A 15,574-nucleotide genomic window follows, 5' to 3' on the forward strand; every position below is an offset into this window, starting at 1 on the left:
ATAGACTGTGGAAATCATACATAAATACTGTCTAAGCTTTGTCAATCATACTTATTTTGTATTCATTGAACTAATAATAAAAATTAAAGATGGTATTGGTTAATTTATTAAATTTAATTAAACACCGCTTAAGTAATTTACGCCCACGATGCGTCGGTTTATAATGTCGTGGGGTCTCAGGTTCGAATCTTGGGCCTGGTAAAAGATCTTAAGATCGGACGTGGTCAAAAAGAGAAGTAATTTAACAAATTCCATTCACAATCAAAGTCAAGAGTTTTTTTTAACTATTTTGGTTAATATAACCGAGATAACAAGTTTTCTTGTATAGCTTAGGCTAGTGACAATTTCTTGAGAATCTCATTGGTGATTTCTTGAGATGTCTCTCGAAATTTCAAATAATTGAGATTCTAGATTGGTGGCAGAGCAAGTCAAGATTCTGTTTATCTTATAAAACTCTTTCTTTAAGCACTAAGGTGCATGGTTGCTACACCAGTCCCGTGCAGCATCATTTCGGGATAAGGAAGTGTGCCACTAAAATCTTTTTATTCTGACACGTTTATAGCGTCATGGAAGGCGGCCGTGCACAAACCGCGGCTGCATATACATGGCGGGTGGAATGGGGTAACTCAAATCATTGACTTTTTCTGATTATTTTTTGATCACAACCTCTAAACGGCAAGTATATGGTTTGGTTAAGATTTTGTGTTAAAATGCCAGTTTTTTTGACTCGAATATATATACCATCCAAGCTGATTTTTATTATTTTATAGGTCATATGAAAACCTTGATTAGTTGATGTTTTGTACTCAATAACAAAAATGGTGCCATGTTGTAAGTTTTACGTTTTCAAATTCTCGCAACACCCTGCCTAGGAATCACCGGTAATGTTCAATAAAATACGAGAGAGTGAAAGGAGTGCTAAGGCGATACAAGAGGTGCGGGTCCTAAAGCCGGGTACTCATTAGTGAGCCGTAACTGTAACCGTTCCAGATACTGTAACCAAATCTAGATGCAAAATAATTATTTATTAGACTCGCAAACTAATTGTTTGGTGGCCATACTGGTTACTGTATCTACAACGGTCACAGTTACGGCTCGCTAGTGAGTACCCGGCTTAACAAACCACAACAGCATCCATAAACAATAAACACATTAGCACTAGCTACTTCCTCCCCACGGGAAGAAATCGCATTGTGCATATTGATGAAATGGTTCCACTCTCTCGCCTTATCGGACCCAAGTAAAAGCTTTCCGCACAACTCATCTAAACGTTTTGTATTGCAGAGAATCCAATGCACATTGTTCAGAATACATTCCAAGTCACATATGCGATGTGTGTGGAAAGATCTGCCCGCACAGGAAAAGTCTGGCAGCACACACCCGAACGCACTCCAACATCCGAATCAACTGCAAGCTCTGCGAAAAGTCTTTCAAGAGTAAAGCCAAACTGCAGGAACATGTCAAGGTCCATCACCAGGGGGTGAAGCTACACTTCAAATGTCCGCAGTGCGGTGAACTGTTAAATACATACAATTCTAGGTGAGTTTCTGCTTCAATATTGCAAGGTTGAATGAGGATTTGTTGTCGCCAGCTTGGCGGTCGGACAACTGGGTGATTGCCATCAGGTCAGTTGTCGGGGCAAAGAAGACACAGAATGTAATTTGTGGTAAAATATACTTACAACAAAGATTCAATGCAAAGACCATTCTCAAGAGATTAATATATTGAAGTGTACCGTTAGGTGTATGAATGCGAACACTGCTTAAGTATGTCAAAAAGGGCTCTGCTTAAGAAAGTGTCGTACGCGTACCCCCTGGGGTACGGAAAAGTTTGGTGGGGGTACGCGTTGCACCGGGCTTTGGCTGCGCCTCGTGTAACAAGCATTAATACGACATGAATACAACATCCATGCTGGAAGGTTTATCGTATGCGGAAAAAGAGCAATTGTTGGAATTAGCTTCAGACAGATTCTTGAAAACTAAATATAGGGAAAGTACTTTAACATCATTCTGGTTGCAAATGCAACATGTATATCTAGTTTTAACAGAGAAAGTCTTGAAATACATCACATACAACATGCGCCTTTTCCAACTTCATATCTATGTGAAGTTGCTTTTTCAGCATTTGTAGGCATTAACACGCCTTTCATAGAAATAGGCCGTCGAATGCCGTTTATTACGGTCTAACCTTACGCCGATTCGTTTATTACCAGTCGAGTGTTCATGCAATGTTATTATCCCGAATGCGAATTCGCATTCGTATGCGTTTGTACGCTTAAACGTTAAACAAAAATGATACATGACGTAATTTTTGCATTTTGCCGCGAGATACCTCTAGTAGGTAGAAATACAACGCCTTGTTTTGTAGTACTTATTCCACTTTCAGATTAGGACCGGTTTCGTCCGCCTCAGAGGGACATTTTCAACTAAGTTGTTTAGATAAGATGTTTCAACTAGTTGAAAATGTCCCTCTGAAGCGGACGAAACCGGTCCTAATCTATTGATTAAAAGTGAAATAAGTACTATAAAAAAAAATGCGTTTTATTAAATTAAAACAACAATACCATGCAGTTCCACCATGAATTGACAGTTAACAAAATAAAAGAAAACAAAAAGCCAATATTGAAAATAAAAGATGTTAAAATCGCTACGTCGTATTACATACTTATCATTTCTTGATTTATATTACATTATGGCTGGATAATCCAAATACCGAATAAACGTTATTGAATAAATATAACCATTAAGTACCTTTATATATATATTAATTAATTCATCTGCGTCTGATATGTATTTACTAATGAAACTTTTGAATTCGAAAGCATCGCTTTTACGAAATTTACGGCGTTGTAGGGTTTCATCTACGAAAGCAAAGTTTGGTTATAAAGAAAGCAGTCATGATTGAATAAAATGAAGCACCAATTATAGGATCAATTGTAAAGTAGATAATACCATTAGACAATAATCAAAATAATTCACTCAATCATAATGAAACACGGAAGAAAACAAGTATGACAATTCACAACAAACGCGGGCTGTCAGTGCAAGCAGCTGTCAAATTTGCCAATCAGTTTGTTCAACTTATAGTAGAGGGGCATTCGGTGTTCGGGTTCGGTATACAAAATTTGGATGAAAGCAAATCATACGTTTCGCACGCCATCTGGCGTAAAATCGCATTCGAAAATTTTGGGTGGATGGCCTATAAGTCAAAAAAAAAGAAACAGGGTTTTGGATGTGGAACCGCATCTCAGTTTAAAATTAATAACCAGGGAACCAAATTACGATGATTTGTCATCTCAACATAAACAATTATTTCATCCTTCTCATTGATTATAATGAATGTTATTATTTATAATATAACTTTTATTTATATTGTATTATGAATGAATTTTATTTTTCGTTTATTATTATTTTGTAAGTTTATGTAGGTACTAAAAAATAAAAAAATAAATATATTTTGATTGTTATTAAAGTATATGCATTTTTGACGAGGGGTACTTAGTGTTACGAAAATTATTGAAGGGGTACACAGATGTCGAAAGTTTTGGAAACACTGCTCTAATGGTACACTTCAATACATTGTCTTTTGAGAATGGCCTTTGCAAAGAGTCCTAAATGTCAAGGCAAGATGGAGGAAGAACACGCTGTGAAAACCCAAAAATCTATTATGATACCAAACAACCGTGAAAGTGTCGAACATTATATATTTTGAATGATTTACTTCATGTTAACCCGTTCCAGGAAAATCCACATGGTCGAAAAACACGGTTGGGAAGACAAGGCGTACAGATGCGAGCAGTGCCCGTGCAAATATCGCCTCGGCAGCCATCTTAGGGCCCACATTCGTAGAGTTCACCTCCAGGAGAAGAACCATAAATGCCAAGAGTGCAACAGATCCTTCTTCACTCGATACTGCCTCGAAAGCCATGTCAGGAAACATACCGGAGAGAGAAACTTCCGATGTATTACGTGCGGTAAAACTTATTACAGAAAACAATCGCTCCGAGAACATATGAAGTCACATCAAGAGTGAAGAGTTGTGATCAAATTGAGATGCATGTCATATCACTGTCACGCTGTCGCAGCGACAAATTTAGTCTATGGTTTCGCCATTTTGCAGAATATTTTGAACGATCACCACCTCTCTAAATTCAATTATAGAGAGTGCCAAATCTAATGAATTAGTATTTTGAATTATTATTAATTATTCGTGCTACTGTCAATTATTTTCGACAGTTTCTACAAGTGCGTACGTTAAAATTACTTGCAATATTATATCCATAGATAATTTTTTGAACAGAACCCAACCTGCAGACCATAGATAATAGACAATATTCTTATAGAAAATACATAGTGACTACTAAAAATAAAAAACGTGATTTTGACATAATTCGAAAAAGTGTAGACAACTAGAAAACGATAAAAACGTTCAAAACGTCATGCAGTGCGGTTCAACGTGAGGTGACCTCATTGTTGTTTTGGTGATTTCGGCAGATTTTGCCGACTAACAATGTTCATTTAAATATTCAAAATGTGCTACAGGATGGGACCATCAGTCTGATAACATTTTAAGCACCGAGAAAAACGACATTAGACATTTTTTACTGTAGCTGCCTACTATGACATCACGTGATAGTCCGCGACATGCACTATAATATATTACGCACTTAATAGTCATGAAGATTCTCTCTTTCTAGTCATTGGCCAAGTGTTTCATGGCGATTTAATCAATCGGAGTAAAGGATATTTATGTTATATAAATTATACTCGTAGACTTATAATATACATCATGAAGCGTGAGAAAATTGGATGCAACCAGTGGTGTAGTAGGCCGGAGTACGCACCGTCACTTCTTCAAACAGTTCTCATCAATATTAATGTGTTGTACACAATGACATATTAAATGGACGACTCACTTCATACCCGGCGCGCACGAGAAACTGTGCATGAAAGTCATTCACAGATGTATAGGTAGATGTCACATGACCATTGACGTATCCGTTTCCATTATGCGATACAAGCTTCGAGAATTTATAGTAATATAACCTTTATTGTAATGGCGTATTAGTGTCATGACTCATTGCGTTAGAAACAGATTCTCGGTTACTTACGACTTCTCGGAGATTAGACGCAAGTGAGCTCAGCGAATCACAGGCGACTGACTGTCCAATGGTTCCTGTCATTCAATTGCATTGAATAAACATTCATCAATATCTTAAAATGGCATTTTATAAATAATAAATAATACTAACACATGCAAAGTGATATCCTATCTTTCTTGGAGTGTTTAGTAGATTTTTTTACAATTTTTAACTAGCCACATTGGCATTTTGTAACACAATAATAACGGTGGAGTCGAAACCTGACAGTCAGAAATTTTGTATGGGCAGACCCAGCGGTGTCGCCAGACCGCTTGCAAGCAGAATGTTCATTTGAGCGTAGGATACCGATATTAAAATATGAATTTCGCCATCCGGCAGACCCGACACAAAGTGAGTGTCATTTTATTTTCTAGATGCTTCGTCCATATTAATGTCATTGGTTGTACATAATAACTGTGAATCACGTGAATATAGAATATGTAGATAGGTACCTATATTCATAACCAGTAAATTAATTGTAAGTAAAAACATAAGATATAATATGATTTGTTAATCCAACGGGAGTATTTATTGCCTTTTTTTTGACCATGTCCGATCTTACCATATGGGCCTCCACGGAGTGGAGGTTTATATTAACAGATTTTTGAATTTGAGATACTTTCGAAAAAGTGGTTGTGGGGAAGATTAGATCTTTTAACCGGTTCTATGTCTTCAGTGAGTATTGTCGCCCTACGAAGCCGTGATCGACAGGCTGCACATACAAATTTCGCGAGTTATCTCGTCCAACTTTAAACTCAAATTATTAGCCACTGTCGATCGATTTGCATAATCTAAAATATTAAACGCATAGTGACATCTGTTTGAATAATTATGAAATAATAAGCCACAAATTATTAGTATTACAGCGATTGTAGTGAGAGCTCTGCTCTATATCAGTGTTGCCATCTTTGTCTATGCTGATTATAGTACAAAGGCGTAAAAATTATAGTATTTCTGAAAAATATATAGTACAGGAACATTTTTCGTCTTGAATCCTTTAAAATTATAGTATTTTGATATATTTGGGCTAAAATTATAGTATTTTACATTTTTCGCAGAATTAAAATTATAGTATTGTACTATAATTAAAGTACGGTTGGCATCACTGCTCTATATTCAAAGTGTGTCGTTAAAAATCTGCAGCCTGTCAGATACTGCCATAGTAACATCGTAAGGCATAGGGTAACATGTAAATTGTACGTAAAACATTTCACCGTTGCACAGGTCGACGTGAGATTTCTTATCGGTCTCCAATTTTATTAAATTCAATATGAACATTAATTCAATTTTCATAGCTGATTTCATGAATTAGTGCATAGCATGCATAGCGAAAATTCATGAATTCCAAAATGAAAAACTTGACCTAACCTAACCCAACAAATGATCCAATATATCGGCTATTTTCAAAATTTGTTTGCTGCTGGCTTCCTGTAAAGTGTAAACCGACAAGAACCGTGTTTTATTAAGACATGAATTTTATGTCAGTACTATACGACCCAAAGAGGTTGGACGGTCTTTAATATACGGCCATATATTTCCGACACAACATTTCATGGTGAAGTGTGTTACGGCGAACTACATACGTACAAGTTTCCGGACACGGAGGCGTAGAAAAGGTTAAAAACGGTGATTCTGCACCATTCTACACCATTGGATGCAAGTCAAAGATGTTTGGAATAAAACTTTCTTGTATAAAGACGCAGGCCTAAGAAAAAGGGTATCAACATAATAATATAATACTAATGAATTCTTTGTAATTCTAATTTAATTTTAATCAAAAATAAAAGACAATTTTTATAAAACAATAATATATTTTTATATTTCACATTTAATACCTAAAGATAAAACTATTTGACAAAAATTATTTTATTCACTCTCTACAAACTAAGTAGGAATACAAGAATCATTTTTATAATTCAACTCACATTTTTTTAATCACAATAATTATGCAAAAAATTATGCTGAATAGAACAAACACAATACAATTACTATTTAAATCCTCTATAGAGCGTAACTAATACATAAAACATTTTCATACATTGGACTGTTAAAAAATTGATAAAAAAACAACTGTCGAAAGTAATTTTCAAAAATGGTCAAATCCATGTTTCTTAATTGGAGAAAATAACAAAACAACTTATAGATGTCACAATAGTTACATGCGGAATTGAATCAAACAATTAATTATGTTTTTGCCTCAATAGTTATTTATGTCGGCTTTTATACAATCATCAAGACTGCAAAAATAAACTTATAAAAACAAATTTCGTGTATGTAACCATTAATAATGAAACCATTGTATTTACTGGCACCAGTGTGTAAATTAAATTATCGTGATAATAACTGTTTACACGCAAAAGTGCTGACTGTCTCGCCAATCTCATTCTTCAACCGTAAGAGAGACGCATTTTCATTGCATGGTGCTAATTGGTTAACGTCAAAAAGTTCATTCCACTATGCTGGCGCATATATATCGCACAAGTTTCAACTATCGCGTGAAAATTCAGAAGCCACTTAACTCTTTTGTCTTGCATGATAATACGTGTTTACATATGCATTTTCCACGCACATTTGAGCGGGCTATTAAACATAAATAATTGTACATAACTATGAATTTTAGATCTTAGCAACAATTATGTACTTTTGGCATCGTCTACTGGTCATAAACATAGTAAATATGACTCAGGCTATTTATGGCAATCTAAGTTAATCATTTTATGTGCAGCAAAAAATAATTGATACATTATATTCATTCAAATGCCAGTTCATTATAATATAAATGTTAATAACTGTCTACACTCATGCATTTTTTTCATTCGTTAGAGGAATACGCATGCGTAGTGCACGCATTGGCTGCCTCAAACCAGTTTCGAAATGGCCATTTTTCGTGATAAAAATGCTAGAGCGTCTAGTTCCACCAACATCATAACTCAGTGTTCCCAACCAAATGTTTCTCCGAGAAATATATGAATAGTAAGTATATACTATAATTTTATGCCTAATAAACCAAAAACACTTTAAAATTAACATTTTTCTGCGTATGTACTATAGTTTTTTTTTCAAAATACAACAATTTTTACATTGTTGTATTATAATTACCATATTATAAAAAGATGGCAATTTACTGCTTCCCGTGCGTTCAACACATTCAATCTAAGTCAGGCGCAAAACTATTCAGAGTTGACAAAGTTGAAGCGAACTGGACAATGAAATAAACAAAATGTAGACATAGTTATTGATGGTTTATAGGAAAATTGTATTGATTTATTTATCTCTATCGCCTTGATTACGGGAGTGTAAATCATAATATAAAACCAAGATAATGAACCAACTCTATTTTACAGCAATAATATAATTTTTTTGACAAGTATATCGAGACGCCAAAAGGGTGTAAGCGACATTTTGTGTGAAAATGACTTATTTATCACTTTAGATTGTTTATAATTTCATTTTCAGTGTCCCAAAGGTCATGTCAGCACGACCACCCATTATGTGATGGTTTCAACACCACGCAAATTGTCACATACAGCCTTTTGACTGAGTCATGATTGAGGAGTTCATTTAAATAAATATTTTTCACAGGTTTCATTAAATAAAGGACTTAATTACGTAGTATTATGTATTCTCACATTAAAGTGCAACATTTCTATACGACAAATTGATAAAATAATATTAGAATAATGAACTCATAGCTCGGAATTAAGGTATAAATTAATAGTTATAGCATCACTGATACCGAAATATATTATGTCCAAAAGATAGTTATGTCTCATTGACAGTGGCGAAGAGTGTAGGTAGGATGAATTCAACATAAATTGTGCACACTAAACTTTCTTAGTCATACGTATTTGTTTTCATTGAACTAAAACTACAATGTGTAGATAATGACAGTTAGTTTTTAAAATTCAATTAAACCCTGCGTAAACCAAGCCATAATAGATATTAGTAAAAAACTGTATCAAATATATCTATAAAATATTTAAAATTATGCCATAAAATCATACATAATTTGGGATATTTTATAGATAGAATTTTTTTTATTTATTATGGTTTGATATATCCAGGGCTTAATGAAATTTAAAAAGCCACTAACACCATCTATAATAAATCAATGAATACAAATAAGTATGACTGAAAAATTCGCAGTATTTTTGGCGGATCACCAACAGCATATCAAAAGTATTATAGTTTGGATTAGGCAGGGTTTATTGGATTTTTAAAAACTAACCAACAGTGTCTGAACACTGTAGTCTTAGTTCAATGAAAACAAATCAAAAAACAAAGCAGAAAAAAAAACGTATGACTGAAAAAGTTTAGTGTGCACTATTTCTATCGGATCTTAATGGCCTACCTCCACCCTTCACCACTGCTCTTTGATGTGTATACGCCTGAAAAGCCCATAAAATATTTATGTACCAATCAATTTACTTTGCAAACGGCTTATACAAAGATTATTAGGTAATCAGTTACCTGAATAAAAAATAATTCCGTTCACTCCCAGCAAAACTCACTTTAAAAATGCATACTTTAGAACAGGGATTCCCAATCCAGTGCCCTCAGTTCTTTTACCCACGGACTCATTTGTGCATTATTTTCCACAATGAAGACAATAAAATCGAAATGCCATGACTCACTGATGCGAATCTGAATGGCTGTTTACTAATTGAAGAAACCCAATGCCAAAGATCCTATCAGTGGGGGTCAAAAAATACCGAAAATCATATGGCGTTATTCATGGACAACCTCTTAAGGTGTTCTTAAACGATCAGTTATGCGATCCAGTCAGTCTCCGTTTCCGTTGAGCTGTCCGTTAAACTGTCGTGTAAATGCAAAACTGAAGCGGCCGACTGAAACCGAAACGGAGATGAGACAGGATAAATTTTCTATTGGTTATCGTATCCATTTTTAGACTTGCCAGTTAAATTGACGAGTAAATTAGTATGTTGCCATATTTTTGATACTGCTGTTTTAATTTTGATTGAAATATTATAATTTCTTTAAATGGTCGGAAAAAAAAAATATACAGCAACAATTCCGAACAGAACTGGCAACTGATAGACTACACCGCCGTTTCAAAACTGAACTGACGTTTAAAAGGACCTTATGTATTTAAAAAATATTAAAAATCATATATAAAATAAAAAACAGACGACAAAAAAACATTAACAAGAATTCAAATTATTCAAAATTGTAGAATCGCGAAATAATTGTGATTTATTTACGTTTGGTTTTGCTTGGCCCGTCTCAACATGCTACGGATACCTCTAAGTAATCTTAACCTGGCCTGCCTTATTTTCGAAATTCTTTCCATACTTGGAAGGCCACAAAAACCATCTACCGAGTATATTACCCCGTTTACATGTGCATGGATTTACTGTTGACTTTATGGGTAAACATGTATGTAACAGTTGTTATCTTGCATGCATGAATCAAAAAAGTTTGGAAGCTTCTGAATTTTCATGCGACAGTAAGGATTTTTTCGATCTGCACCTGCGCAGTAGAACGATAGTGGCGAACCAGCCGGCAAAAAAAGAACTATACTCATCTTGGGTTTAACCGATTTTCACTACCTGTCAAATAGTACCATAAAATGACAACATCGCATCTTGCTCACTCTTAAAGAATGGGATTGGAGAGACAGTCAGCACTTTTACGTGTAAACAGTTATTGTCGCGATAGTTTAAAACACGCACTATTGCTGCCAGTAAATCCATGCACGTGTACAGGCGCTATATATACGGGATGCTACGATTACATGGGACGATTGGCAAGCGACAGGGATTTTTGAAGACGCCGCGCGGTGTCCACGTAATCCACCTTAGGAGGCGGACATGGACCAAGGAGTTTTCACTGGGAGGAATCTGCCATTTGTGACATATACACATATTAACGTAGGTACCACTAGCAATTGCTTGTTTATCATTATAACTAAATAGAAAATCTTATAATATTTACAACATTGTGCATAAGATAAATCTATACATATTATAGGCATTATTAAATAATTTTAGATTAAGTTACGCAAGTAAAAAATACTTAAAATTGTATACTTAAGTACACTCCATTTTGGAGAACAATTTTTTTGAAGTTGATCACTTTTGAAAGATTCAACAGATTTGCAAACACAAGTAGTACGTACCAGTGGCGAAGGGTGAAGGTAGGCTATTAAGATCAGACATAAAAGTGCACACTAAATTTGTCAGTCAAACGTAATTATTTTTATTGAACTAAGACTACAATGTAGAGATAGTGCTTGTTAGTTTTTAAAATTCAATTAAACCCTGCCAAATCCAAGTCATAATAGATAACAGTAAAAAAATATTCATTTACCTATAAATTATCTAAAATTATGCAATTAAGCCGTACATGATTTTAGATATTTTATAGATAGAAGAATATTTTTTATTGATTATGGTTTGGTTTAGGCAGGGCCTGATGAATTTTAAAAAACACCATCTGTAACATGTATTCTTAACCCGATCACTGCCAGATTTGAGATATCTCGGTAGTACTACTTATTCGGTCAAAACAAATAATTTCAAAATAGGACACATGAAGCGCCTACTTTCAAAAGCCCCTAAAACGATTTTAGGTAGTTCTGAGAAAAATGAGAAAAACGATTTTGGGTAGTTTTGACAAAAATGAGAAAAAATCATATCTATTAAATCTGTGAACTTTATGTATTTATTTTTTAATTCGTTACATTCTAAAGAGTATTCTGGCTTTCCATTTTAGGGGTATTTGAAAAGCACATCCAACCATTTTAGCGGGTTTTGAAATTTATCCTAATTTTTGATCATACGTATTGACGGTTTTTGGCGTTTTTTAAAGTTCAATCTTTGGCCATCGTATAGGTAACAAAAATATCCATCTGAATACATTTATGTAACTCAAAAATTTTGAAAAACCGTTTTAGGGGCTTTTGAAACTAGGCGCTTCACATACTGACATCCATCGGAATATTCCTAAAACATTTTACCATATTAGTTAATGATTTTACCATCGATTTACCTTGAATTTTGTAAAGTGTTATAATTGACATTTTAGAGAAGTCGTAGTTTTTTGATTTTTTTTTCGCAAATTATATTTACGCCCACGGTGGCCAGCGTTGGACTATAACACCGAACACCGTGGATCCCAGGTTTGAATCCTGGATCTGGCAAGATTACCACATTTAAATAACATGCTAATTATATTGAATGGCCAACTAATGATGGCACAACAGCTGTGCCATCACCGAAACTAACCAGCACCATCTGCAAATTGTATTCTTCAACGAAAACAAATAAGTATGTCTGACAAACTTTAGTGTGCAGTTAGTGTGTCGAAACTGAGCAGCCTAGATCCACCCCTCGTCACTGGTACGTACTCTGTCTACTCGAGACCAATGCGACAACACTTTGAAAAAACCTGTAAACATATCCATAGAGTTGATAAAACCCTCGCCTCATGAAGAGAGCCATACGAAGCAGACTGAAGCTAAATATTAACCGCCAATTAACATATAGTTGCGCGTCAAATAACACCTTTACGCACTAGCAAAAATGCACTGACACTATTTATAGGAAACTTTGTGAAATGTCGAGAAACCGTGAAGGAAAGAGACAAAACGTACGGTGACAACCCAAGTACCAAAGAATACAAAAACAAAACTGTGCAAGTCACAAGCAATAATAAGACGATCGTATTCTACAATACATGAGGTTATTGGAAATGTAAAATAAGTACACACACGTATTTCGACTCACAATTAAACGGACTATGTTTTAAAATTGTTATTCAACCTTTTCTATGCCTCACGACATTACTATGGCAGTATCTGACAGGCCACAGATTTTTAACGATACACGTCGAATGTAGAGCGAAGCTCTTAGTAAAATCACTGTAATATCGATAATTCGTGGCTTAGTATCTCATAATTATTGAAACAGATGTCACTGTGTGTTTTTATTAGATTATGCAAATTAATTGACAGTGGTTAGTAATTTGAGTTTATAATCGGACGAGATGACTAGCGAAATTTGGTTGTGCCGCCTGTCAATCACGGCCTCATAGAGCGAGAACTCGCTGAAGGCATAGAACCGGTTAAATAAATCAGATATGAATCAGTATTGCTTTGTGTTTTCATATAATATAATTTGAGATTTAACATGAAATTGCTCTAGTTTTAAGAGTTAAGAATGATTTTTTGAGTTACAGAGTTACTTACAAATAAGAACAGATCATAACAAACACTATTGTTGCTGTAAGTGATATGTAGTCTTATCGATAATTGATTAACTTTAATATTATTTTTTAATTAACAAACCATCTAAGTCTGATTTTAAAATAAAATTATTTCGAATTTAGTTTTATATCAACCAGTGCAAAAATTAAAGGTTTAAATTTAATATTATGATCAATTAGCATTCAAATACCTCGGCAGGTGATAAAAGGTACATAAACATGTAATAATTTGGACTTAGGAGGTTTATTTACAAAGTATTCCAAAGATGTACAATAAAATAAACCAAAAATTGTATAGACGATTCATAATCTATCATTTTTTGAAGTGATCATATCGTCGGTGTTTTGTAAAAAGGGCGAATCAACCATTTTGGCGAAATCGAGATTTTAATGAAAATACGATATGTACCCACTAGCTTTGTTGTGTAAAAACGGCGAATTTGTATCTTCACATGAAAGTACTTAAAAACGATAATCGACTAAAATTAAATTAATTAAAATTACAAAATAAAAAGCGAATGTGACATATTAGACCTTTTAAAATATTATATAATAATACCTATTATAATGACAGTATTCTTTCTAAGCTTTATTATAAACTTGTTAGATATTTATAATCATCCACAGGTAATAAACAAATAAATGTCAAAAGTTAAAAATCCTTCTGTAAAATAGCATTTAGGTTAATTCGCCCTTTTTACAAACACCGAAGATATATACCAAACCACGAATGCAAGACAAGCATTTTAGAATAAATTTTTTTCGGGCCTTAAAATACCCTTTTGTCAATAAGTCCACAATGCAGATGTATGAGCAATCAAATGCCTTAGCACGTGATAAAAGTAAAAACATGCATTGTTGACTGTGGTTTATAACATATTCATTAACATGTAATTTGGACTTACGAGGTTTATTTACAAAGTATGCCAAAGTTGTACAATAGAATAGAACGCTTGTATGGAAAATTCATTCCCTTCTCACTAATAGTCCACAGTATGGATGTATGAGGAAACATAGGTCGCGAAAGTGGTGAGTCAATAGTATGCAAAAAAAATGGCAATTTAGATAAAACCACAGAAATAGTCAGACAAATAAAACACAGGAAGCACAAAACGATTTGAGTGTCTAATATTACCAATATCAAATGCGTGTTTCATTTACGTGAAAACTTTAATGTTTATTATGGATACTAATATAACTATTAAAAATAAGATATTTTTTAACATGTGCTTAGATTTATCCCCTATTTCTCCACACTTGAGATTTAAACGTTGTTATAGTCTCATCCAGAAGGCAACCCACTTTTTGTGTTCCCGTAATAAAACTCAACCATCAGTGCAGATTCTATATTATGCAACTTTTTCTGAACTTGACAGGAATAACAATTTTGAAAAACGATAAATCAAGATTCCTCTGTACACCACTAATTTATAAATATTCTCATTACAAACTAAAGTTATGCATTTTTAAAATATATATTCGACTGAAATAATAAAACTTATATTAATAAAGCTATCACATTAATAAATATTATTAGAAATTAAGTATCCTGTTAATAATGGCTAGATTGGTTTTTTAGTGATGGCAACATGAATAAATTATAGAATAGAATAACAATCCTGAACACTGAAGTAATAAGACATGGCAAAAAATAAGAAGTGTAGGACGTTGTAAATGCGTGAATCCTTTCTGCACATGTGATTTAACCCAACTATACCGTGTGCATGATTTCATATGTTACCTAATCCGCATTTGAATACAGTTGCATTTTTGAACATTCTGGTGATATTAGAATTAGAACAACACCTGTCAAAAGCTTCTATGTTCAAAAACATTTTTATAACTGACAGTATTATAACAAGGAATGGTTACAAAAATACTAATGCAGTGTTATAATTAATTAGATTAGAAAGTACTCTATGACAACATCTTTTTGGCTACGTGTTAAAACTGTGAACTAACATGCTCCTCCCATTTAGTCGACAACAGCGCCCTCCTTCACGTAGCCAAGAAGATGTTGTCGTACAATATATTTTGTCATGACTATCTCAAAAGTGTGTTTTGAATATAGTAACTTTTGACAGCTTCCATTTCGTCAAGTGGTAAAATATACAAACATCAATTATAGTTAAATGTGTTCACTAATCACTGATTTTATCAACCATGGAATTCAATTTAAATGGCAATTACATAAATGATAAATGATGA

The 15,574-nt window shown here is 33.9% G+C and overlaps 1 protein-coding gene across 1 annotated transcript in view; it reads left to right on the forward strand.

The window, feature by feature from the left end:
- Positions 1-4,172, forward strand: part of LOC147074224 (uncharacterized) — a 33,496-nt gene extending 29,324 nt beyond the window's left edge. The window contains exons 10-11 of the mRNA XM_085944038.1: positions 1,285-1,539; positions 3,741-4,172. Coding sequence (XP_085800164.1) covers positions 1,285-1,539; positions 3,741-4,032 — 547 coding nt within the window. The 3' untranslated portion in view covers positions 4,033-4,172. The remainder of the gene's footprint in view (positions 1-1,284; positions 1,540-3,740) is intronic.
- Positions 4,173-15,574: the final 11,402 nt, after the last annotated feature.

Source organism: Rhyacophila brunnea, unplaced genomic scaffold (genome assembly GCF_057557595.1).
Source record: "Rhyacophila brunnea isolate RB1 unplaced genomic scaffold, BYU_Rbru_1.0 scaffold_16, whole genome shotgun sequence".
NCBI classification, from domain to species: domain Eukaryota; kingdom Metazoa; phylum Arthropoda; class Insecta; order Trichoptera; family Rhyacophilidae; genus Rhyacophila; species Rhyacophila brunnea.